General features: G+C 43.0%; 1 protein-coding gene across 2 annotated transcripts; it reads right to left on the bottom strand.

Annotated features, from left to right (window-relative positions):
• On the bottom strand, positions 1-25,866 carry SMPX (small muscle protein X-linked). Of its 2 annotated transcripts, none has more exons than XM_044235192.1 (5): positions 25,842-25,866; positions 25,305-25,361; positions 13,522-13,608; positions 7,431-7,579; positions 1-25 (listed from the first exon to the last, which is right to left on the bottom strand). In XM_044235192.1, the coding sequence occupies exons 2-4, from the start codon at positions 25,341-25,343 to the stop codon at positions 7,445-7,447; spliced, it is 261 nt and encodes an 86-aa protein (XP_044091127.1). In that variant the 5' UTR covers positions 25,344-25,361; positions 25,842-25,866; the 3' UTR covers positions 1-25; positions 7,431-7,444. The 2 variants fall into 2 exon arrangements, with proteins under 2 accessions (XP_044091127.1, XP_044091126.1); XM_044235191.1 differs by lacking the exon at positions 25,842-25,866 and adding an exon at positions 25,490-25,529.
• Positions 25,867-26,687: the final 821 nt, after the last annotated feature.

Below are 26,687 nucleotides of genomic sequence, written 5' to 3'. Positions count from 1 at the left end.
CAACAATAAATCAGTCCTTTGTCTTCTGGAAAAGAGAAGAGGTTATGAAATCATGATAAGCCAAACACTATGAGAAATAAATCATCTTAATTCTGGAGACCACAAAGAAGCATAAAAAATATTCTTAGGGGAAATCTTAGATACGAAATCATACACGTGCTGTGAATGATGCTATGTAAGGAAAAGTAAAAGCAGAACCGGTTCCCATTTTTGCCTAATTACCCTGTCTCAGGTGCCATACCCACATATGCTTTCTTAAATCTATACATCTCCCTGATCCCTCACGACTACCCAATGAGGAAGACACCATTTCTTACTTTTTATGAATTGAGGGAATAGAGACCCTGAGCTCAAAACTGCAAAGGTAAAAGGTAATGGGACCAACCTTTCCATGACCCGATAACCCCAAATCCCATATCATTAACAGCTTTGTTGTTCTATATCCAACATGTAAACTCAGAAGAAAACAACTAGAGGGGCAGCTATCAAATTGAGTAAAATGGTGATCTTATGGGTGATTATTTTGATGTTCCCGCCTTCTGTTATGGTATTTATACAAATTGATTTTTAAAGTGTATTACATCTTACCATTTGAAAGGAAGGATATTTCCATGTACACATCAATTTAATCATCTGCCACATACATAGAAATCAGTTAGGTTTAAGATAATCAAGAACATATTTTCCCCAAATGGAGCACTAATATGGATTTGATTGGTTGGTTATTGATTTAAGATCTTTCTTCTTTAACATATGTGTTTAGAACTGTAAATTTCCTTGTGAGCACTGCTTTTGCTGCATCCCACAAGGATATTGTATTTTTGGTTTTGTTTGTCTCAAAGTATTTTCTAATTTCCCTTGTGATTTCTTCTTTGACTCATTGGTCATTCATCAGTGTGTTATTTAAGCTCCACAACCTGTGGATTTCCCAAACTTCCTTCTGTTACTAATTTTTAATTCCATTCAACTGTGGTCTGAGAACATACTTTGCTTGATTTCATTCCTTCTAAACTTACTGAGACTTACTTTATGACCTAACCTGTGGCCTGTCCTAGACAACGTGCCATGTGCACTTTAGAAGAATGCGTCTTCTGTTTTGGGGTGGGACATTCTATAGATGTCTCTTAGGTCTATTTGGTTTATAGTATTATTCAAGTCTTCTATTTCTGCTGTAGACTGAATGTTTATGTCCACCCAAATTCATATGGTGAACCAGTAATCCCAATGTGATGGCTTTGGGAGGTAACTAGGTCATGAGAGTAGAGCCCTTTGGAATGGGATTAGTGCCCTTATAAAAAAGACCCCAAAGAGCTCCTTTATCCCTTCCACTGTGTGAGGATCCAGTGAGAAAATGGCCAGGAAGCAGGGCCTCATCAGACCGCAGATCTGCTTGCATCCCGATCTTAGACTTCCCAATCTCCAGAGGTATGAAAGATAAATTTCTGTTATTTATAACCCCCAAGTGTATGATATCCCATTATAGCATCCCCAAAAGACTAAGACAGTTTCCTTTTTGATCTTCTGTCTACTTCTATCCATTGTAGAAAGTGGGGTATTGAAATCTGCTGTTATTATTTTTTTTACAGCTTTTATTTATTTGACAGAGATCACAAGTAGGCAGAGAGGCAGGCAGAGAGAGAGGAGGAAGAAGGCTCCCAGCTGAGCAGAGAGCCCTACATGGGGCTTGATCCCAGGACCCTGAGATCACGACCCGAGCTGAAGGCAGAGGCTATAACCCACTGAGCTACCCAGGTGCCCCGAAATCTGCTGTTATTATTGTTGAACTCTCTATCCCTCCCTTCAGTTCCATTAGTTTCTGCATCATGCACTTCAGGGGTCTGGGGTTAGGTACTAAATGCATTTTTCATCAAATGACAGGTACCTCAATTTGCCCTCCTGCCAATGCTCTCAAAATTAGCCCTTGAGTCAGCAGGAACAACGATGATGTGTAATAGTTAACATTTAAGAGTAATGAGCAACTTATGTTCTCTTCTAGCAGAAATGACATCTCCTTGGATGAATGTTTGGTAAATATGTGTTATCTGGACCTAGATGGTCTTTGAAAGATAAACCGAAATAACTCTTGATAATTCAATTATTTTCTTCTAGTTTTATATTTTTTCTCCCCTTTGAAGACAATGAGCCAGAGTTGACATTTTCCCTAATTTTTCAGTTTCCCATAGGAATAATGAAGTTATAATCAGTGAATTCAAGTCAAATTTCTGAACCCTTTACTGATCATGGTCAACAGGGTTACTTTCAGACTTTGTAAGAAGAGCTAGTCTTGATTTTGAGTAGGAATCTTCCTGAGAACACAAGGACTTGGGAAGTCACAAGAACACATTTCTAGGGGTCACCAGACTTGCTATGGTCACAGCACCAGACTTGCTATGGTCACTTGCTATGGTCACGTCTATGCTATAGACGTGCCTTGTGTGCTCACGATGGATCAGGTACCCTCCACCCCAGCCTTTAAGAAGCTGTATGCTGGCATCATGAAGAATGTATAAACAAGAAAACCAATACATCACTCTGGAAGTGTTGTAACAGCATACCCAAAAGATGCTAGGGGTGGGGCAGAGTGTTGGAAGAAGGCATACCTCCTCTATCAGGGTATTATAGTGGTTCTTTTCAAATCCACAAAATCCAAAAGCAAGGCTGATTAGCTGACATGGGGCATGGGATAGAGGCCAACTCTAGATCACGGGGCTGTGTATGGCTACACAGGCATTGAAGATCATTGGAACTCACTCTCACTGCCCTACCACAGTGTTTCTCAGAGAATGGTCCAATGTCCACTGGTTGACCTCACGCAAAATGCCCACTGGTCTTCCTGATGCAAAAATGCAAGTGCTTTCCTCAGTTCCTTTTTATTTCCTTTTTAAAATTTAAATTCAATTAATTAACATGTAATGTACTATGAGTTTCAGAGGTAGGGGTCAGTGATTCATCAGTCTTCTTTAATACCCACTGCTCATTACATCAGGAGCCCTCCTTCATGCCCATCACCCAGTTACCTCATTCTCCCATACCCATCCCCTCCAGCAACCCTCAGTTTGCGTCCCAGAGCTTAGAGTCTCTTATGGTTTGTCTCCCTCTGTGATACTTTCCTCAGTTCTTAATGGCAAATAGGGATTAAGTCCATAGCTTTTCCACTTACATGCCTCTCTGAGTGGTTTCACCTTATTAGAGTTTGTTTGGAAAAGAAGGATCATTAAAGTAAGTTGTTAAGAATCACTAAATTTCACATCTTTCTGAAAGCCTGGTGTAGTGGGTAAACAGTAAGTCTGGCTGACACAACATGTGGACAGGCCACAATGGCTACCACAGAGAGTGAGAATTCCTGCAACCTCAGAATGAGTTTCTTTCTATGGCTTCATCAGTCCAAGGACTTTGGATTGCTGCTCTTTTATGCTCATTAATGTAACTGTAGGCTTATTCTTAGGATTTACCCTTGTTAATCAGTTTTTTTAAACTACTGCATGGCTAACACTTTAATACTTATTTTGTTCCTCTCCAATTCTTTGTTATCACTGAGTTCTTTTACTGCTGGAAAAAAAGACAATAGACGGTTTGGGTTGGTCATAGGATCTTATTTTGTTCTGTTCCAGAAGGTTAAGGATACTGCTCTAGAGGAGCTGTTTGATCTCATTAGGCTTGTCAATTAATCATTTTCTGGACATTCCATAAGTCCAGAAGCTAATTCCCAGCCTCTGTTAAACTATTCCGTTCCCACCACCTCCTTCAAACTGTCCCTGAACCAAAATCATCATAAGTTTCCCCTGTCATAAATCATAACACTGGTTATCTTTACTGCCTACTTAGGGGTCATAAACAGCCATTGGTGCTCTGGAATCACTGAGCTGCTGTCTAATTCTTTTTTTTTTTTTAAGATTTTATTCATTTACTTGAGAGAGAAAGAGAGAGAGAGAGAAAGGGAACATCCGACTCCCCACTGAACAAAGAGCCCAACGTGGGGCTTGATCCCAGGACTCTAAAATTATGACCTGAGCAGAGGGCAGATGGTTAACCAACTGAGCCACCCAGGTGCCCCCACTGTCTAATTCTTTAAATTGCCTGTTTTATCTTTCCACCAATATCGAAGTGTCCTGAGAGCAGACACGAAGTATGACCTCTATATATCTTAGCACAGAATGAAGCAAATGACTAGTATAGAAGCTAGTCATAAAGGTTCTTTACAGGGCCCCTGTAGTCTGATCTGAGGATTGAGAGGCACAGAAATGGACACAGAGAGCTGGACACAAGCACTGGACAGTCCTCTTGGTTCCCCACATCCCTATCTATGAAGTCTGAGGTAGCATTGCTGTAGCTACAAGCAAACAATGGTGTCTTCTGACTGTAAACATGGGGGATTTCTGATCAATCAGCAGACAGCCGGCACCGGAGTGTTGGAGGGCTCTTGGTTTTCAGACATTGCTGCTGGTCCTGTCTCTTCATCTGGCCTTGCTTAAATGACCATCTTAAATCACAGCCAGGAGAATCCCAAGAGGTACATGACTGAACACCCTACCTGCCCCATGCCCTTACCAGCCTGGATTAGGGTACCATTTGGGATACTACCGTGTCTCTTGGTCTTGACTCAGTACATGCTGTCCTTGTGTAGTCTGGCTCCAGTTCCCAATTGGGTCCAACCCCTAAGTCCTTTGCCAAAAGCCATGATTCCTGATCCCTAACTGGCTAGTCGCTGTCTTTTTGGTTCCTGTTCCATAACATTTTTAACCAAATTCCATGAACAATTATAGCCATTGCACAGGGCATGGAAAGAATCTGAAATTCCACTTAAAGGGAGTCACTAATTTCAGCTGGAAGGACATGCTGGTCCATCTTATTTGTTGACTTAGTGTAATAGTTATAACCTGGACTTTGAGCTTTGGGTTGCATGATATTCACAGTGTGTGATACTACGGACTTATTCAAACTTCAGACAAAAATCTGTTTGATCAAATTATTGAACAGGACATAGTGAGGGTAGGTGACAAAATGGTGACCAAAGAAGGAGGAAATCAATCCAACCAGTTAAGGGGCTACATGATGGCTGGTCCAGGATATTTACTGCGTAGGAATCCACTGAATCGATCAATGTTTAAAAAAATGCTCTCCCTCTGTGACTACAAACCATGACCATGGAAGTCTCAAAATCTGACATAATTGCAGGAGAAGAATTGATAGGTCAAAAGCAAACCAGCCTAATACCCTCTCCTACAAGAAATAAAGATCATTCCTTGGCTTAAAACAATTCATTTGGAATTCGGATCAATTACCCTGACAATGTAGAGTAAGAGTAAGGAAAAATGGGCCTCTCTGAGTGGTTTCACCTTATTAGAGTTTGTTTGGAAAAGAAGGATCATTAAAGTCCTCTCTGAGAAAACGAAGGAACAAAAACTTGTCCTGGGTATTCTCTGATATTTTATCGAGTTGGTATTGTTCCCCATTCCTGTAATCATTGCCAGATAACACTATAAGATCCTCTCTGAGCTCATTTTAAAACTGCATTCCTTTGAATCTTCAAAACCATGTTCTTCTGAAACTGTAACTGGGGTTAAATTTAGGTCGACATGGATTTCATAAAAGCAAAATCCTTTGAAGTTTACATTACAGATTCATGTGTCTAACTGGCCTTGGTTGGGTGAGGATAATAAATACTACAAAACATTAATTTCCCTTCCCTGGGCTTTCTCACAGCTAAATTCTGCAGCTTCGTCCCAAGCCTATTGGAGTATTTTATCCCAGCTTGGCAGGACTGAGTGCCATGAGTTTCATCATCAATTTGTTTCATTCTGTCATAAATAATAACAAGTGTGTGTAGCCACACTTCAGGTCACTTCCTGCTGGCGTCACTTTGTCCCTGACCACGTTCCTGGGATTCATTCTTACAGTCAGAGAATCCATGGTATTTTATCCTTACCCCTTTGTTCTTTTACGGAACTGTGCTGAAAACTCTAGGTACTGATGTGTGATTTTTAACTCCAAACTGTTCCTCTTTCTCTGTCCTATAAAGAAATCTTTAGCGCAGAACTGACTTGCAAATGTCGTAGTAAGCCACCGTAGGTATAACACAAGTAGCATTGCCCCTACACATGGGATTGTCTTAGAGAACAGTCTCTTCTTCCTTATGTCTACGAGAGAAGGCACAGCAGGGCTCCAGGGCTGTGCTTACCTCTGTCTACACAGTCGGAGGATTTCACCCTGAAGCCCACCCAGAGAGTGCTGTCCCTCTGTAACATGCGGGTGGGAGAAAGGGATGAAGTGACACAGCAAGTGAGTGACGGCACTGACTTGGAAGTCACACGCCCTCTTGAGGACGCACAACAGATGGGGAAAACCACTGTTCCGTAGGATTCATCTCAAGAATGCGAGCGATAAGCGGATATTATAAGGCATAACAGAAGCAGTGGGTCCGATACTCTTCACACAGTATCTGGCGTTTGGAATATGATTAATATGTTTCTCAAGCTGAGCCCATAGCGGATGCTCAGTAAACACTGGCCGGAGAAATGAGTCAGTTGAAGAACGAATGAAGGGACAGTCCGCCAGATAAATACCAGTTTTATGTTATCAGTATAGACTCCTCTCTCCTAAACTTAAACCTCACTTAAGAAAAAGAAGAAGCTGTGCATGGTGGGATTCAGTAACGTTGGATAAGGGAGATTTGCTGGCAGGGTCCCACAGGAGAGTTGGGAAGAGAGGACAGGCCAACTCCATACTCCCCCTGCTGGCAGAATTCACACGTGTCAGGTCTGCAGATGGAGCTCAGGGCTGAGCTCTCACCAGAGGGGTCATCATTGAACAGATCAGTAACAATGAAAATCAGGTGGCAGGTCCTGCCTGCACTGCGTCCTCAGGAGGGTGGCAGGTACAGTTTTGAGCCTGCCCTTCCTTCACGCACATTCTGAGTCATCACTGGACTCCTGTGGTCTGCTCTACACGCACCTGGGTTACTTGTCTCGAGGCCTGAACTGGTCTCTACCCCTTTTACACTTCCAGAATTCCGCAGCACCTTGCTCTGATGAGCCTCTCCTTAGGACTAACTCATCACTCTTTCTGGCATTTGGGTGAGGAAACCGAGGCATGGGATGATGGAGGCCCTCCCTGGACCCCAAGGTCACAAACTCCTCAGGGCCCTCTCCCAAGCATCTTCCTTCTCCCAACCTGTCCTCCCCCAGCTACAAAGGTGAGCAGAAAGGAGTTGGCAGGCAAATATCCTCGATGGCTCTCCGGCTGGTTATGAGATACGATGGGCCCCAAAGCTTGGCTTTACCAGAAAACCTTTGCACCAGAAAAACCGGTCTAAACTGAAGGCCCTGGTACTTAATGAATGCTTCCAGAATTCCAGCCTCCTTCTGTGGAAGGCTTCCTTAATCCATTTCACAGCGGTCTTTTTAAGTGGAAGGAAATAATTTTTCACTCACCTTCTTTCTTCCGACTACTGCTCAGCTTTGGGAACATACTTCAGTTCACTTTTGATATTCTGGATCTCTGAAAGATTGACCACAGGTCCCGGAAGTTTCTTCGCTCCAGGCATTGGCTTCTTCTCCTCATCTGAGGTAGGAGGAACACCCTGAAAAGAAAGAAAAGAAAGAAAGGATCAGCTCTCTGAAAAAGGCATTTCTAGCTGCGTCACTTCTTCCTCTACTACTGAGACACCCTCAAAACTTCCAGAAAATCTGAAGTTTGTAGACAAATATGGAATAAAGTTGGAAGAAAACAAGTAATCTTCACGTCACTTAGAAGACACAAGACTACTAGTCAACATCTGATAACTAACAAAAATTAGGCTAGTTAAGATGTGTGTTTCCAAGAGAAGCACCTTACGAGAACAAATTTAATCTGGCATCTTTGGATCCTGATATGCCTGAACAGCAGAGATCTGTACAATGTTAGCGCACAGTTGGCTCTAACAATGACTTAGTCCAGAAGCTTGAAATTTTTTCAGTGGGGGTGTAGTAGCTACCAGCCTCTGTTCCAACATCTCTGGGAAGCATAAACAAACTGATATTGACATAAGCAAAACCTTCTTGACATAAGCAAAACCCTCCCAGCTTTGGGAACGATTTCCAATTTCCTATTAGTTAATGTTTTTATGCTGTTACTGCTTTAGGGCAGGACCACGTCCTATGCTTTTTTTTTTTTTTTTTTTTTTGTGGCTCCTCCAATGCCTGGAACAGATGTGTGCACTTATCCATTGTTGTTTAGCTGATTAATCCCAAGAATGTACCATAGGGACAAATATATGTCTCTGTGTATGCACGCCAAACATACACATCCACAGTGACTGTAACAGAACGAGCTCATTTGCTGTGTGTGGCTCTTAGAACTCCCAAGTCATTGCTACAGAAGAAAGTTGCCTATTAGCTCATTCCTCGTACGCTAGAGGTGGGGCGCTCTCTGGCCCCAGAGGGAAGGTGTCGGAGGAACACTTGATCACCGTGGCAGCCACAAGAGCACGCCTCCTGGATCAGTTTTCTCCCGGGAGGGTAGTTAAATGACTGGCCCCAGCTGCTTCGCCCTGCCATCCGCCCATCACCACATCGAGGTCGTACTTCCCACCGCTGCTCCTGCCCAATGACTGAGAGTCACAGGATCCTAAGGCCGGCCCGTTCCTGGGAGACAAGAGACTCCTGGGGAGGAAATTGAGCTCGAGAATTTTCCTTAGACCCACAGCGAGGTCTAAGAGGTTTCACCCTCACCCTCTGCCCCGCTCCTCTTCACCCACATCATGGGTCTAATCACACTCGCACTTTTCCTTAAAAGCAGTCTCATCAATAAACATTTTGCATGTCTAAGCCCATCATTAAGCCAGGGCTTCGTCTGCTCGGCCAGCAACCGAGTGAACAGTCCAGCTTCAGGGAAGAGGAGGAAGAAACCGCTTGTTTGCCTCTGGTTCAAGCTCTTGGTCCATCCTTGTTGCCAGCCTAACCAGGCAGCCCTGTGACTTGGGTATTAAAGCTAATGCTGGGCTTTGGCCCCATCTGGCTCTAGGTCGAGTTCTCTAGAACTGTGTCTAGAACCGAAAATGTCTCGAACCGAAGGGCAAAAGGAAGCAACTGTTTGAGATTCCCAACCTCTAACCAGTTATGTGGTAGGCATGTCCTTTACAGAATTGTCCATTTTAGGGGCAAGTAGAAATATAAAATATTGAAGTACTGTTCTCCTAAGGACTGATGGTTTTTCCTGTGGTCATTTTCTTGGAATCTTGGCAGAGCACTGATGAAAGAGCTAATGTGTCTCCCACACAAAATGATAAAGTAATTCAGTGCAGACTGTACCTGATGTAAATATTTGGAAAACGGTACTTCCTCAGGCCAACGTACAAAGCCATAGGCTCGGCTTCCTTTTATCAGGCACACACATTGATCACGTATAAATGCAGATTTAGAAGCAATCATTAAAACTATTAAATATCCACTTCGAGGACCAGGTATTTGAAAATGTTCTTTGCTAGGCTTTTGGAAAGAGGTTTGAAACAAGGCTATAAGTTGGGGGTTTTTTAATACATGTAGCAGTGAAATGAAAAATGTTTCCTCACTTACAAATGTTCCCATGGTTGTTAGGTGGGTAGATCTTAATAAAGAAGCATGAAGAAGAAAAATGCTTCTAATTCCTTCTGTTAAGTTCCTGGGTACATCGTATTCACTGTGTTTGTAATATCAAAATGTGCTATTTTGGCACATTTAATGCGTAAAGCCAATGTGTGTAGTTATGTGTCTATGTGCAAAGACGTATTATGTGAACATACATGGATAGGGGATGATAATATTTAATATCAGGCCCTTTCAAGTTATTAAAACCTCAGTACACTGTTTTTTTTAATAAGGTAGGATTTCTAGCACTTAATTTAGTATGGTCACATATAATGGAAATTATAAGTGGATATATTCAATAAATAGACATGTCATTGACTCGAGAAGGGGTTAATGGTGGGGCATATTCTTAACCAAATTTTCTCTCGTCTTTTAAACAAATTGGAATCCGATTCCATTTCTTCTGAAGTTTATTGTAAGACTTATAATAAATAAAGGCATGAGTAAGCAGGGCTCCAGATGGCTCCCTTTGGCTAATAATTTTTTTTCTTCTGTACGCGGATATTTGAATTGAGAAGGGACATGGAAGACATTCTTTGGTTGAAATAATGAGAGCTCGAGAAAGGGCTTATCAGCCCAGGCGCCTTTACCAGTTTCAGGAATGGTTGTTGTCAAGGGAAACATTCCCCTGTGGAGTGACAGAGCATTTGTAAAATTTGCCAGGATGGTGAACCGTTTTCTATTTTTCCTTCATCTCCCCTTTTACTAGTAGACACTCCGCTGAGTTTTCCCCTAACCTCTCCTCTGCTCATTCATGCTCCGACACCAAGGACTTAGTACTAAAAGCAGACACTTAGACTGCCAGCTGTTCTGAGTTACACATGCTAACTCATTAATCCCCACACCAACCCTATAAATCTGCTACTATTATCCCCATTTCATAGCTGAGGAAACTGAGGCCCAAGGCAGGGAGGGAAGGAGTGAGAACCTTGCCCCTGGCCTCACAGCTAGGAAGGAGTGGGGCCGGAATTCAATAGTATGTTTGCATCTTGTGAAAGGGACAAGTTGGAGAGGGAAATAATTAACAGAATGCCCCAACATGCTATTTTCTGGCTTACTAATGATGGAATTACGGTCAAAAGAGAGATTTGGGAGGCAGAGTGGAGTGCTTCAAGCCACTTGAAGCAAGCAGCTGCCTTGTCTTATCCAAAAGACGAGCCCTGTTTATAAGGACTTGGCTATAAGACCTCTGTGTCGGGCACATGCCAGACTCTAGCTGGGCTGAGCAGATGGAGCCCACCCAGGGCTCACAGGCCTTGTCAGACAGCCAGAGGCTGATCATGACTTCCTACTGGGGGACATCCTCTTCATATAAGAGACAGTGTGAGGATTGAGACCAGTGAGCTACTGGCTATGATCGAGGTGGCCTGTTGTGTTCAGGGATGGTACGTTATGATCTCCATTTTATACAGCGATTATCTTAACGCAAGGCTAGGCAACACATCCCAAAACTAGATACATAAACTATTCCAGGTTTGCAAACAAGATAATTTTTTTAAAGTGTGGCTGTATAAGTTATTTTTATTTCAGATTCCATTTTCCCCTCCAAACTATGGGACAAAAGGTGGCCAACCCACAAAATCCTACTTACCACATCTTGTAGCCAAGCCAGGCTGCCTAACTGGTCCCCCACAATGTTGTTTCCGTGAGAAACTTACTCCAAGGTCCAACCTAGGCCTTGAGTCGTTAGCTCCAACCCCTACCTAAGACCCCACGAGTCCCAAAAGCTCATTTCTGCTCTGACAGGAACGGAGTACCACCCTCAGCTTCCCTCTCCCAGCCCATGATCCCCACGTGAAAGGTATAGGTCAGTTCTAGAAACACTCCTGGGGTCTCTGGGTCTCTGTGGATACCTCACTCCCTCCATCCTGTGAAGAATACTGATTAGCCAGTTGTACAAGAGGCTTATCATAAAGCAGGTGTTCACAAACAGGTCATATCAGTTCTTGTCTATTTTAGAGTGTTCTGGAACCATCAGACAAGAGTGAGAGCAACATGCTTTCCCAACCCCCTGGCCGGGACACTTGTGAGGAGGAAAGTACCAGTTGCACAGAGAAGAACTGAGGGTCGTCTGTACCACAGAGGGAAGATGAGATACAAGTCTCCAAAACAACTATGACATCCAGCAGTTTAGTGAGAAAACCGGGTCAAGTTACCTCTTGACCGACGGCCATGGTAGTGACAGACACAGTTTAAGGAAACACAGGAAGAAAAGCTAATTAAAGATAAATGGAGGGCGCCTGGGTGGCTCAGTGGGTTAAGCCGCTGCCTTCGGCTCAGGTCATGATCTCAGGGTCCTGGGATCGAGCCCCACATCGGGCTCTCTGCTCAGCAGGGAGCCTGCTTCCTCCTCTCTCTCTGCCTGCCTCTCTGCCTACTTGTGATCTCTCTCTCTGTCAAATAAATAAATAAAATCTTAAAAAAAAAAAAAGATAAATGGAGGTATGGGAAGAATTTCACTGCCCTCTCTTCAACCTCCCCATGCCTTTTTCTTACAACATGCCAAATAACAGACCTGGGAGTCCATCATGAAAATGGGATAATTAGATCAATTGATGAACAATCATTTACTGAATGCTTGCTAGGCTGTGCCATGTCCTTTATATTGCTGACTCCTCTCAGCAACACTTTGAGGAAAAGAGTGGATCGTATTTGGCAGATCGTATAGACCCAGAAATGCTTGACCCCAGTCCCAAAGGGAAGGCTCACGATCAGGAGTGAACTGGGTAGCCAGGTCAGTAGCATCAGAGTTTGAGATTATGTACCAGAAACACAGGGTGGTGCTGGGTCTTTTCAACATGTGTGTTCAAAATCCTTATTCATCAAAGGTTACTTAGTGGCAGCAATTCCAGAACTTGGTGGTGTCCCTCAAATACTCCATCTCCTTCTTTGAAAAATTATCTTTCTATTGATAGGAGGCTGAAACTCCTGACTTAGGACCATGACGGGAATTATTTACAGGGAAGAAGGGGCTAGATGAGAGGCAACCAAAGTTTTATTAGGAAACTTTAGAATGGTGATAGGTTTGTGTTGTTTTGTTTTGTTTTGCGGGGGGGGGGGCGGCAAACACCAAAAAGGTCACCTACAAAAGTTCAAAGAAAAAAAAAGTATTTTTAAAAAGATGAAACACAGTTGGCTATGCCCTGGTGGCCTTGTTTAATTCCATTTTCCCTGTCTTATGCGAATTGACAAGGTCCAAACCAGACCTTCCAGGTTTTATCAGAAAAGTCACAGTTGGTAAAGGAATGCAGACATTTGGCGGTTGGGGGGGGCCGGGGGGACCCTTCTCTATTTACTGCACTTACTCATTTTAGCCTCCCTTTCAGCCAAGCGGGGATCTGAACTTGCAGGAGAGGTAAAGAATTGGAGGGAGGAAAAGAAGACAGAAATTGATCGGCTCCTTTGCAAAGTCCTCTTTTCAAAAGAAATACCCAAAGACTGGGGCTTTTTGTTTGAATCCGCAAGTAATTTAACGTGCATATTACCTGAGCTCCCCCTGGGCTTTGTCAGTCATCGGAGGCTGTACTAAAGATCCTGCTCCCTTCCATATAAGCTCTGAGGGAAACTTACCGAGCTAGTGAATGTTGCCAGACCGAGAGCATGTGAGAGGCTAGTCTCCCTCACCAACCGCCCCCCAACACACACGCTTACACAGTCAACAAACTGCATGTTAAACTCAGCATCTTCAAATAACTGTGGCAGGCACTTAAATTGCTGAAGGGAAGTGAGGAGCAGTATGTTTCATGGCTAAGAGAGCAAGACAAAGAAATGTAGATACTATGAGGTGACTTTGACCCACATCTATTCACACCTCCGTTGTTCTGGGGAGCTGACCCTCACCTTGCCTTTGCCTCCCCGCTCTAGTCAGGAGTCTGGAGGGGATAGACAGGGGGATCTCTGCCAGCTAAGTTTTCCTCACCTCCTCTGTTTCTGGAGTACACTCTTTTCTTCTGGGAGGTTGCCCAGCTCCCGGCCGAAAGGCTCCCATTGGGATGTTGATATTTGCCTAAAAGAAAAAAAGCAGGGAAGATTTTGCTCAAAAAGGGTCGGAACTTTAAATGACACTCAGAGACCCTAATCATTACGAGGAAAAATGCATCTGAAAAGTCCATCTTTCAAGCTTTTTACCTCAAGAAAATTGCCATAATGACAAGACAAAAACATGCAAAGGAAATTTTGACATTTATTACAAATTCCTGGAATTGATTCTTAGGTCTGAGTGGTGATTTCACAGTTCCCTGTTGGATAGAAGAATTTCGAGACAGTTTGTTCTGGCTGTTGCCCTCCTGTGGTGCTTAATATTTTCCTCTCCCGCAGATGAGGAAGGAACATCTAATGATAGGGAAGGAGGAAACAGCATCCACAGAAGCCATCCTGCACCTTAGCCCTCCTTCGGCGTCTTTCAGATTCACCCTAGGAGGGCTGCATTCACACCTCCCAAACCACCTCCTTCTTTTCATAATGTCCCAGGACTGTTCCAGAACTTCCTGAGGTCTCTCCATGATAGACACTCCTCTACCTTCTCCGCAACACACCACTGTGTGGGTCAGTGCGTCAGGAGAGTGCTGGAAAGTCAAGTTCACTGGAGCCACACTTCAGAGAGTCTTGTCCTTTATTAAGATTACATGTGGGGTGCCTGCTTGTGTTCTCTCTCTTTCTCTCTGACAAAGAAATACATAAAAATCTTTTAAAAAACAAATTTTTTTAAAAAACTTTTTTTTTTTTTTTTTTTTAATGGAAGCCTGGGTGACTCAGTTCGTTAAGCTCCCGACTCTTGATTTCAGCTCAGGTCATGATCTCAGGATCGTGAGTTCAAGCCCCTCATCCCATTCTGTGCTGGTCATGGAGCCTGCTTAAGATTCTCTCTTTTCCTCTCCCTCCCTCACCCCAAACCCAACAACCGTGCTCTCTCTCTAAAACAAAAACAAAAACAAAAACTTTTTTCTTAAGTAGAACACAATTTTCCCACTTAAGATAAAGTGTTGCCTTATGAGCAATTAGATATGTGGACTTGAAAAGTGGAAATTGCACTTTGATATTATGCATGAAAATGATGCCTGAGCAAAGGGGACAAAATATTTTACTACCTTATGATACAGTTTGGGAGATTTTGGGGGCACATTAAGGCTGAGCATTCTGTGCTATTCTTCTACTTAATATAAGGTGGCCTAGAGTGGGAGGAGGGAGGGGCATAAGACGAGGGGGGAAATATGTCTTACATGGTGGCAAATATGGTAGCATACTTCATGAATTCCAAGATGCACTTCTTTTAATATCTCTGAAATCAAAATATGTCTTACAACCAATGATTTCTTAAATTTTTAATTGGCACATTTGTTTTATTTTCTCTTAGCGGGACATAACATGATGGTATTTTACAATCGGGAGTGTCTTAGACTGGCTGAAATATCATTAGGGTCCTGCAATGAGATCAAAACCATGTAAATAAGACCCACAGACAATTATCATATTGAAGCAATAACTATCTCGATTGCTACAGTTTGATTGGAAAGGGGGGGAAATAGATATAGGGGCACTGGGGAGAGGGTTAACTAGCTAAAAGATCAATTAGATTATTAAGCATCTACAGAGGACATCTTCCTAATGGTGAGTTGAAGTTAACATACAGTTTCTGAAAGACTTGATTGCTAAACCAACCTTTTAGATGAAGTGTGCATGCTCTGTAGTCGGTAATAGTTTTCAGTAAAGGGACACATAAGGTCATCCAGGATAAGGCGCTCAGTAAAGCACATACTATGGGAACACCATCTTTACTTGCTCAGAGTTTAATTTTAGCAACGCGCGTCGCCTCTCCACGGTAGTAAACAGGCGGCTCCTGCTAGTGCAAAGAGCCCCGTACTAGGAGTTGGTCGAGATTCTCTGTACTTGAGAAAGTGACAACTGTTCTGGGTCTCAGCTTTCCCATTTGTGATATGAATATTAGACTTTGTCCGTGGTTTTCCAACCTTTCAGCTATGTAGCCCTTCCTGCGAGTAAAGTATTTTGAGAACATCGAAAATGCAAACCAGATGGAAGCAGAGGCAGAGTTGTTCTGGCTAAGGTGGAAGGGAGTGTAGAACCCCATCTGCTTCCCCCAAACCCTGGGCCATGAGCAGTTCCTTCCAGTGGGAGGGGGGTGCCCAATCTGACCACCGTTGAAAGAGATCATCCTTAAGTAGATGAGCATGGACATGTACTTAAAATGTTCATTCTTCCCATTGTTAGGTTGTCTGTAATTTACTTTCAACTAGCATAGACCACGTGCTTTTTTATATGTTCAGTTTGGTTTACACTGCAGCTCTAGAGAATTCTATTGCTCTGAGTGGGAGTTTATCCTCATAGGGTGGTGATAAGGTGGTAAAATATCACCAAGACCACATTCCCACGGTTGCTACTCCAAGTCCTTCTGTTAGTCATCTGTCCACTAACACCTGAGGTTTTGATGTATGAAGAAATGTCACAAATAATGGCATGAGCATTAGAAATGGCTCTTGTTGGAGAAACTAGAGGAGGTTAGGGTATGCAGATTGGTAAAACTGTTTTGGAAACTATCCCTCTCCCTGCCTCCGCCGCTGGCCCCCGCACAGAACAGAGTGTAAGAATCTGACAGCGTCTAGATTACATCTTCCGAGACAGAGCTCGAGGAGTGATCCCTAAATGGGCCTGTCTCCGGCCATCGATAATGAGGATTTCCAGCTGGGGGCTGCCAGTGAGGGCTACAGAATCCTCACCTGCCTCATGTGAGCCTTTCATGTGAGTTGACAGTCACTTGGAGCACTTCCAGGAACAAAAGCCAAGGCTTCCCGGAGCTCACAGACAGACTGCATGGACGGTTTTCTGCCGGCTTGCTAATGAATGTGTGTTTAACAAACGTCCGTCCATGTGGCAGAGTTGGCTTTGAGACTGGATTTCATCTTCACCCGGTGCGAGCTGGGCACAGTAACTACTCCCCTGGCCATCCACCCTACACTACTTTAGCCGCCCCAAACCCCGATTCAGCCACGGTCCTACATCCTCACAACAAACTGCTGAGGAAGAAAACAGCCTCAGAGAAGTTAGATGTCACACAAAGACTTTGAGGAAAAGCCAGGATTTCAAATCAGAGCTGCCTGACCTTGGGGACAGACCTTTTCACTCTATCAAGCCCTCTCCAAAGAGCCCTTCTTACTTGACCAAAGTGAGCGCCAGTCACTCTGAAATGCCCTACACTGGCACAAAAATTACAGGCTTACACTTTGAGAATGGCCTTGGAAAAGGGGCACATAAAATGGATAATTCCAAAATAGGTGTCAAAGAAAAGTCACATTGAAAAATGAGCCATTAACTCAGTGACTTGATGCTTTTTCATCTTTAAGTCATCACTCAAGAAACCAGGAACCTAAATGGGTTTTTTGACAGCAAATATTGACAGGATCCAAAGCAGCCCAAGAACATGTCAAATATCCAGTCATTAATGTATACCTAAAGGGAGTGTCAGAAAAGTGCTTTGTAAATGATTAGAGACATTTCATTAATATAATCGTAGGGTGGTAATATTTGAGTGACAAATTATAGACTAAATTATAGCCATAAGAAAAATTCCCTATAACTTGAATTTATAAAAATATGTAGATCTTAGCTCTCTTTTTTATTCCATGGTCAGAGAATTCTGTCATATTCTTGTTTTTCACTGACTCACTCTATTTGAATGCAAATAAAATACCTTTCAATGATTAATTTTTCCATCTGCCTATTGGGTATGATATCTGCTATTCAGAATGGATTTCAAATATAAGGTACATTTTTATGGAAGAAAATGGAGTCAGTCCAGGTCATTGATGTTAGACTTTCTCTGCGTTGAGGTGACTCTGGGTTTGTTTATTCTCTAAAGTTGGACTTCTTCCTTCTCTTTATAGACTCTGCCTGCAAAGGAGGCAGGCTTTTGTTTTTTCCTTTTACAACACATCCCCTTGCATTTCTTTTTCCTCCCCAAGTTTTATTCATCTTAGATATTTTCAAATATGCACCTGACGCAGCAAACCCAGCACATCACTTGCGCAAGCTATACATAATTTGTTACATCCTCGAAGTTGGGAATGGAAAAGAATCTACTAGATGATCTTTTGCCAGAACAGGATACAGTTCCCCGATAATGGACCTATCTGATGTGAAATGAATACTACACTTGATCTCACCAGGTGAAGAAAAGTAGAAAGAATTCCCTGTAAGTTAATTCCACTACTCCCTTAATTATTTGTATTGTTCTCCTGCTTGGCTCCAGCCTTTGAGCCTGAGGATTCTGGAAACAATATTCCTTCCACAGCCACTCCTGAGTGACTTACAATGGAGTGACATCGTCTTTCTCCAGTGGGCTGGATTCTGATATGAGCCCGCCACTGGCTACTTTCAATCCCTATCCACTTTGCTTTCCATAGCCAGTGCTCTCTTATCTCTCCCTCCCTGTCCTCCCTGTTGGTGCCCACTATGCCTCTCCTTTTATTGTTGAGGCTTTTGGAGTTTCCTCTCATTGCATATTTGTTTGAGATAACCAACACACACACACACACACACACACACACACATACACACACACACTCTAAATCTATCTTTAGCTTTCAAAGGTCTCCAGCTGCTCCAGCCAGAATCTATAGCCACCACAACCCCCCACCCCCACCCCCACCCCCACCCCATGCCAACCTCCCAGGCCACAAGCAGAGGAAACCCTACAGGGTTGCATTTTGCCGTATTTCTTTCTGCACTTTACTATTCATAGTGTCCTAGACCTCCTCTGAATAGAGCAGGATATGACATTTTGAGATTTCTAGCATCTTCACAGAAGACTTTCAACAAGAGCTTTCTCAATAGCTGATTAGAAAAAGAGATTCTTAGGGACGCCTGGGTGGCTCAGTTGGTTGGACGACTGCCTCCGGCTCAGGGCGTGATCCTGGAGTCCCGGGATCGAGTCCCACATCGGGCTCCCAGCTCCATGGGGAGTCTGCTTCGCTCTCTGACCTTCTCCTCGCTCATGCTCTCTCTCACTGTCTCTCTCTCTCAAATAAATAAATAAAATTAAAAAAAAAAAGAAAAAGAGATTCTTATTTGATTTGTTAGCCTAAATTAAGATAGACAGATGAAACTAACAACTAAAATACAGTCCAACCTACTTTAAAATATAATTCTATATCACTAGAATATAACTTCTTTATCTTTAGGGATTCTTGAAATCTGGAAAGGATTCAGAACATATAAAACTTACCCTCTCAACACAGTCTTGAAGAACTCCCACTCAACCACTATCCATCACGCATGGTGTTTCACACTGAAAGGCTTTCTTCTGTCTGTCTGTCTGTCTGTCTCTCTCTCTCTCTCTCTGTTCTCATCACTTCGCTCTTTTCAGTAATTTCGTGAATGACTCAACTATAGGCTTGTCATCCAGAGAAAAGCGGATTTCAAGAATGCATTATGGCTGTTAAGATAATGTTTACATTTGGTTGAGGGCAAGTCATATATCTGAGATACTTGTAAAGGTCAGCCTCAAAAAATGACATCTTGGGGCTCCAGGGTAGCTCAACGGGTTAACCTCTGCCTTCGGCTTGGGTCATGATCTCAGGGTCCTGGGATTGAGCCCCACATCTGGCTCTCTGCTCGGCAGGAAACCTGCTTCCCCTTCTCTCCCTTCCTGCTGCTCTGCCTACTTGTGATCTCTCTCTCTATCTCTCTGTCAAATAAATAAATAAAATCTTTTTAAAAATGACATCTTTTGGCCAACATATAGACTACTTGCTTCACGGTACCAATATGGAACCCTGGTCAGAGCAGCAAAGATTATCAGCTGGTGGTAGCAGTGGGCCCCCTCTGAAGTCAGTCTGTTAACATTCAACTTCTAGCTACATGTTAAAGAAACCAGGGTTAGAAATGATAAACAGTGTATTATAGTGGTTTACATAAGCAAGAAGCAGTAGATCCATGATCAAAGAAAAGGCCTGGGCTCTACATTAAAACAAGTGACAAATGAAAGTTCATTTTTAATTTTTAAATTTAAATTAGATATTAAAGGAAGGTATATATCATTATTTTATTTACTTTAACTGATGAATTTGGTTAACTGCCCAAACATGGGTAGTGCTAGATTATTCCTTTGTGCCAAGGATCGTCATGTACCTGGAATCCTTTTTCAACTAGAAATCCCTATCAGGAAGCATGTAGAGTCTCTGACACCTGTCTATAAAGACTTTGGTCAGGCTATTTTCTTCTTCTATGGAGACTTTATGCCTGGGCAATGAGGAGTGGAAGAGCAATGATAACGGGTCGGGAAGAGAAAGAAATATCAAAGCTCGGGGCTTCCTGATATTCTGTTCTACGCATGGATTGGGTAGCAATGGACAAGTTCCTATAAGAGGCCACAAAGTAATGATGGCAGGGTTCATGTAATCATTCCTTTAAAATATATAATAAAAATTAGGTTTAGTTTCACAAGCAGCTTGGTTAAGTGAATTAAGCAGAGAGGTGGTAATTCAGTGGCCATAGCTATTTGTATTTTGAGACCATGCTTGTCACCAAATAACTTTACTTTGTCCTAGTCACTCAGAGCCAACTTACATTTAAGATGATTTTAGTCAGGGTGAGCTATTAGTTTCTTCTTCCCTAAAATGCTGATTCTTTCTAATGTCACGTGAGCTCTTTAAAAGGGAGGACCTGGCTTGGTTAGATGGTCCCACCCACTCCTCGTTCTCTCTCTGCCAGGGTGGAGATGGTAAGTAATGAGACTAGAGAATGTTGCAGAGTGGTTCTGCACACGAGCTTTGCGATCAGACAACAAGAGTTCGGGTCCTGACTCTCCTGCTTACAAGCTGTGTGATCCTGGCTGTGCTGTTTCCCTTCTCCATACCTTTCATTATAATCCATGGAGATCTCATTGCACTGTGTCAAATACATAGTAAACCCTGAAGAAACTATGGCTGTTATTATCATCCTAATAATAAACCTCAGAAGTTATTCTCAGGAAGTTCATAGACTATTAGAAGCTACACAGAGGTTTAGAGACCATTTAATGCAACACCTTCCCTTTGCAGACCATGGGGACCAAGCGGTGAAGTCATAGAGCAGAACTAAGACTAGGAAACAGAACTCTTTTTCCATTCAACCATGAAGCTCTCAGATCTCATAAGAGAGGACAAATAATAGCTCACTTTGGTCCATGGTAGAGAGAAAAGCCAGTGATGACCCAGAGAACATTGGCTCTGGGTGGGTTGAGGCCCTAGGGAGGCCCATGGTTGTTTCCAAAGGGGGTGTGCTCAGGAGGAAGGGGAAGGATGGGCAGGTGCTGTTTGTGGCCGAAGTCACTTGGTCTCATTAGAGAGACTTGCCGAGAAGATCATCGATGGGATTGGATTTCCCAGCAGCTCTAGTTTTCCCCACCTGTCATGTCAAATGCTTTCATCTGAAGGGAACAGCCCTACTATGCTGAGTGTGCTGATATTAGCTTGGTTGCAATTCCATCCCCATAAACAGTGGGGCTTAAGAAGCAGCCTGGAGGGGCGCCTGGGTGGCTCAGTGGGTTAAGCCGCTGCCTTCGGCTCAGGTCATGATCTCGGGGTCCTGGGATCGAGTCCCGCATCGGGCTCTCTGCTCGGCAGGGAGCCTGCTTCCCTCTCTCTCTCTCTCTGCCTGCCTCTCCATCTACTTGTGATTTCTCTCTGTCAGATAAATAAATAAAAATCTTTAAAAAAAAAAAAAAAGAGAAGCAGCCTGGAAAAAAAAAAAAGAAGCAGCCTGGACAGTACAAATGAGGGCTAGTAAACTATGGCCCATGGACCAAATCCAACCTGCCACCTGTTTTTATAAATAAAGTTGCATTGGCACACAGCCGCACTCATTCATTTATGCATTACCTATGTCTGCTTTTGAGCTATAATGGCAGAGTTGGGTAGTTAGAACAGACTCAATGATGTGCAAATCCTAAAATATTTACTATCTTGCCCTTTATAGAAAAGATTCGCCAACCTCTGGTATACAGCCTTATAGTTGCTTAGGAGACAAAGGCCCTGACCAGGCAAAGGAAGGATCAACTGATTCCTTCAGGATAGTTTTATGTCCCTGGCACAAAAAGTGATTTCTTTAGTACAACTGAAAGAAAACACTGACTTGGAATCCACTTCCAATTCAAAAGCCACCTTTTCAATGTGGGTATGAAAGATAGTTGTCCAAGTCCTCTAAGGATCAGCTGCATTCTGGCCCACCTGTTAATCTGGGGCATGGAGAGGATGGAACCAGTTGAAGAGAAACCAAGGCAATTCCATGCATTACTTGGACAGTTAGAAGAGCCATCTCTTAAGGAATTGTGTGATATAAACCAGGCACTTACCATTCATTATTTTATTCATTAGAACAATCCTTTCAAATAATATGATTGCCCTGATTTTACAGAAGGGTAAACTAAGGGAGAACTAAGGTCCCAGAGTGAGTGAGTGCCAGGTAGAGATTTATAACTATTTGGCTCCATATTGTCTGATACACCTAGGTGCAGTAGTTCAACTATCTAAATGCCTAACCGTTTCAAGTATAGCTGACAGTGGCTTAAGTTTGCGCAATCCAGACAAAATGGAGATCTAAGTCATTATTTTCTCGAAGTTTGCACTGCAAAATACTCCACTGCAAAATACTCATTTGAAAGTTCCTGTATATTTAGAAAACTCTGCCTACGTTACCACTTTTTTGAAAATCTACAAAGTCATTAGCAAGTTATGGACTCTGAGAAATTCTACAGTAAAGATCCTATCCAACTTCACTGAATTTAGTGTTTCCCAAACACTTTATCATGGAACCCTTTAGTTAACAAATGACATCCTATAATACTAGTATTCTAAAAGATGCACTTTGGGAACTGTTGACCTGGATGATGGCGATGATGGTGATGATGATGATGACTGACGAGTGATGATAACAGCTATTATTTATTAAACAATTCAACAAGCCAGGCACTGGCCTAAACTTACACACGTATTAATTCATTTAACTCTCACAGCAACCCTATGAGATCAGTACTGTTATTAATTCCCCCACTTGATAGATGAGAAAACCAAGGCACAAAGGGGATAAACAACTTGTCCAAAGTCACACAGCCAGTAAGGCCTGGAGACAACAAGCTCCTCAAACGGAGGGATCAGGTATCAATTCACCTTCAGATGGCCTGCACTTTGCACAGTGCCTGTCACAAATACCCAGGAAATGACAGTTGAACTGCCTTGGAGATAAGACCCTAATAAAAAGGAAAAGCAACTAGAACACGCGGAATAGAACATTTAACATCTTTAAGTGGTATTTAAACAATGAAGGCACTCTTCATCGTTTGGAGTTTCTATTTGTTCCAGACATAACTGTACCCTAGATAATGTTACTACTATAAACCATTTTTATAGTGAAACCATTTTCATATTTTCTTTAATAGACCCTACTTTAGGTTAATGAAGAGATGATAGAAAAATATCAGATAGTACAGATCCTACTTAGCCACGAGAAATAATATTTCATTTGAAGGCACATTAAATTAGACTTTTTGAGTGGCGTAAAATATACTGAAAGAGGCAAAACCACAACCATAAGGAAGCACTCTATTGCCTTTGTTGGTAGAGTGGATGGAATTTTTAAATGTAGTAAAATAACAGTTACTGAGAAGAGTCCATAGCAGCTTTTTAAATATTACAGACCTAAAAATATATCAAGGTCAAAATGAGTAGATAAAACACTGGTGGACTTTCAGCGTAGATTTGAAGGAAGCCAGAAAGCACTAAGGAAAAAAAAAACCCAATACACTTTCAGCTTTAACAGGAAGAGAAGCAAAAACAACCTAAGAGAAGACTATGTTTTTGAGTCCTGCAAAATAAAAAAGGAATTTTATGTTTAGTCCATTGGGAAGTTCAAATTCAGTGATTAATTCATGGATTAAATTTCTCATCATGTTAACAAAGAACACTCCTGAATGATAATTACTATGATAATAGTTGACACTTGATGAGGGTTTACTGTGGTGTTTTAAGCAACTTGTATGTGTAGCTCTAGACATGAGCGCTATCAACCCACTTTACAGATGTGGAAAGAGAGGCAGAGAGATAAAGTAGTTTTCCCATGATTCTACACCAGTATGGATTAAGGATTCAAACTCCAGGAAAGAAGTTTCAAAGGCTCAAGGATGCCCATAGGTCTGGGAGGCAAAATGAATTCTACTACTGATGTCCAGGTATGGCAGAGACTCAGTAGGTGGACACAAAACGGCCACATGTGGCAATGCGGAGTTAGATTCTTGCCAGTAGGCGCTTCCTTGATAGTTCATTCTATGACAAGTTTCCAAGGGATGTAATACACCTTGCCACTTAAGAAAGCCCATCTGCTTAAGACTGTGCATTAGTCTTGGGGGCGCCTGGGTGGCTCAGTGGGTTAAGCCTCTGCCTTCAGCTCGGGTCATGATCTCAGGGTCCTGGGATGGAGCCCCACATCGGGCTCTCTGCTTAGTGGGGAGCCTGCTCTCTCCCCTCTCTCTGCCTGCCTCTCTGCCTACTTGTGATCTCCGTGTGTCAAATAAATTAATAAAATCTATTTAAAAAAAAAGACTATGCTTTAGTCTTGACAGATAAATATCTGTGCCTCCACCCATCTCTGCCGCTGGGCCCATGCACGCCCCTCCAAAACAGGGTCAATCGCTTATGTTTATGCTGTGTTAGTGCATCACACCCCAAATATCCAGGAACTGTGCCACAGGTCCCGTGGTATTCAGAAAAGTCCAGGAAAAAAAAAAGTTTAAACGTTCCTTTAAAGATAGCACGGAGGACTCCATGTCGATGCAAGAGAAAAATGGAATTTTACAATAAAGTATCATGACCAGCATCACAGCGTGGGAGCCATTTGAGAGTTAAACACAAAAACCTTCAGAGAATAGCAAATTAGATACGGAGTAGAAACAAATACTGAAAGTTATTTTCATAATTGTATTTTTTTTTTAGATCTTTTTTATTGCACCGAGAGAGACAGTGAGAGAGAGAACACAAGCAGGGGAAGTGGGAGAGGGAGAAGCAGGCTTCTCGCTGAGCAGGGAGCCCCATGGGGCTCCATCCCAGGACCCCAGGATCATGACGTGAGCCGAAGGCAGACACTTAATGACTGAGCCTCCAAGTGCCCCTCATAACTGTATTTGTGTTCCAAAATTCCTATATCCCCCTCCCCTTTTTTGGGGGGGTGATCCTTAAGTCAGCTGAAGCAACCAAAGAATTTGTTTGCTGGGAAGGCATGAGGAGATATAACCGCACCCAGACTTTACACGAAGCATACCCAAGCGTTAGGAAGGACACTTGACAAGAAAGGATATGTTCTAAACAGATGGGTCAACAAATTCAGTTAAATATAAAATGGAAAGTGAATTTTTAAATTCATATCAATGAGCGTATCAAAAACATACATATCCACAAATATATCCAAAAACTAAACACTGCATTTTTGTAGACAGTTAATTCTCATTCATAACTTTGTCTCACAATTCAGCACGATCGAACAAGCCAGCTTCTCCCTCCGCAGTTGTACCTTCCCAGACTCAGATCCTGTCTCATTTGCGCCCTAGGAATCAGTTGTTTCTTGAAGTGAATTACCAATGAACAATCAAAAAAGGTCTGATTTATTAATCAAACAGGCTAGGAGTCACAGAGCTGATGTTAAAACGCAAATACGCCTACTTACCTGGATGGCTCTGACATTGGAAACCGGCTGTTTCGACATATTCGCGGGGTCTTATCCCTAAAAAAACAAGTGAGAAACTGTTAGAGGTGGCGGCATTCAGATTCTCGGGCTTGATAAATTAGAACTTAACTCATGATTCAACTGGGCAGTCACCCCTTTCAGTCTCAGTTTCTGAAGTTACTTACGGACTCTCCTTCCCAATGCCTCGGGGAGAGGGAACACTAGAGCGCCCGGATAAATCATTCAGGAGGAGAAATGCTGAGATGCCTCGCCCCTGATCGAATGATAGGCAATCAGAAACTTGAAAGGCGCTATCATCTCCTTCCCTGCCCTCCTGCCCCCACCGCTGAGAGCAGCAAAGCAAAGAGGTTGTGGGAATAAAACACCTTTGTTTGGGGCCTCGGAAGCTCTCTGCTTGAAACTGAACTTCTCATCTGAATGAGCTGTTGCCAGGGCTGCGTGTCAGCCTGTTGGGAGCTCCCCCTCCCCATTGAACGCCCGGAGAGAAATGGCCTGGACCACGTTCTCACTACTCACCGCGCACGTGTCTGTTCCAGCTGGGCCCCTGGGAGACACTGTGAGGATGGGGCCTCATCTCCCCACTCTGGCTGGCTGCGGCCCGCTCTCTCTAAACACAGGCAGCCGCAAGCCTCACCCATCCGCTTTGCTTTTAACGAAACGGCCTCAGAAGGCAAATAGGATTTACATGACCATGTCGTTTCCCCCAGATGTAGCCATGCTTCCTTCCCAAAGGACTTGGGCTTTCTTTCAGATGGGGAGATCTGACTTAGAGATGACTAGTGGCCAAGGTTTGCTGGCATGAGGGGGATGGGGAACAGCCGGACTCTGGCCTGTTATCGCACTTCTAAGTATTGTCATAGCTGCGTCGATGAAATGTTGACAGGGCCAACGGAAAAAGTTAAAAATTCAGTGAATGGAAAACATGCTGTTATTTAAACCCAAACCATAAAATGGGTTGACCGACTTTCCTCTACTGCCTGGTATAAATGCATGTGCGACCCGTCCTGTGTCACGTGGCCCGTGTCTCTCAACATTTCTAGGCCCTTTTCCTCTTCCTTAAATTTTACCTGATTCCTGAGCTGTGGTGAGACTCAAAATGACATAATGTTCCCAAAACCGCATCGGGAACGCTAAAGCATGATGCAGATATTGAGCAGAGTCGCGCAGCGGAAGCGTGCTGGGCCCATGATGCAGATATTGATGGTTTCATTGCCATTGTCCACGGCTTGTGACTTTTCAGTAATTTACTGACCTACCGCTTCAGGTAAAGAGTAAGAATTGTTGTAGTGTCAATGCCCCTCACCACCTGTACATATAAAATATTTGAGAACTCTGAAAAACATTGTTTTTCTGAAATCTTCA

This window comes from Neovison vison, chromosome X (assembly GCF_020171115.1).
Source record: "Neovison vison isolate M4711 chromosome X, ASM_NN_V1, whole genome shotgun sequence".
NCBI classification, from domain to species: domain Eukaryota; kingdom Metazoa; phylum Chordata; class Mammalia; order Carnivora; family Mustelidae; genus Neogale; species Neogale vison.
This window is presented reverse-complemented; position numbering and strand designations above follow the sequence as displayed.

Coding starts and splice junctions, on each gene's coding strand:
- SMPX (XM_044235192.1), bottom strand. CDS start 25,343: ATGTCGAAACAGCCGGTTTCCAATGTCAGAGCCATCCAG. Junction 13,609..25,304: donor CCAATGTCAGAGCCATCCAG/GTAAGTAGGCGT, acceptor TTTTTCTTTTAG/GCAAATATCAACATCCCAAT. Junction 7,580..13,521: donor GTACTCCAGAAACAGAGGAG/GTGAGGAAAACT, acceptor CTTTCTTTTCAG/GGTGTTCCTCCTACCTCAGA.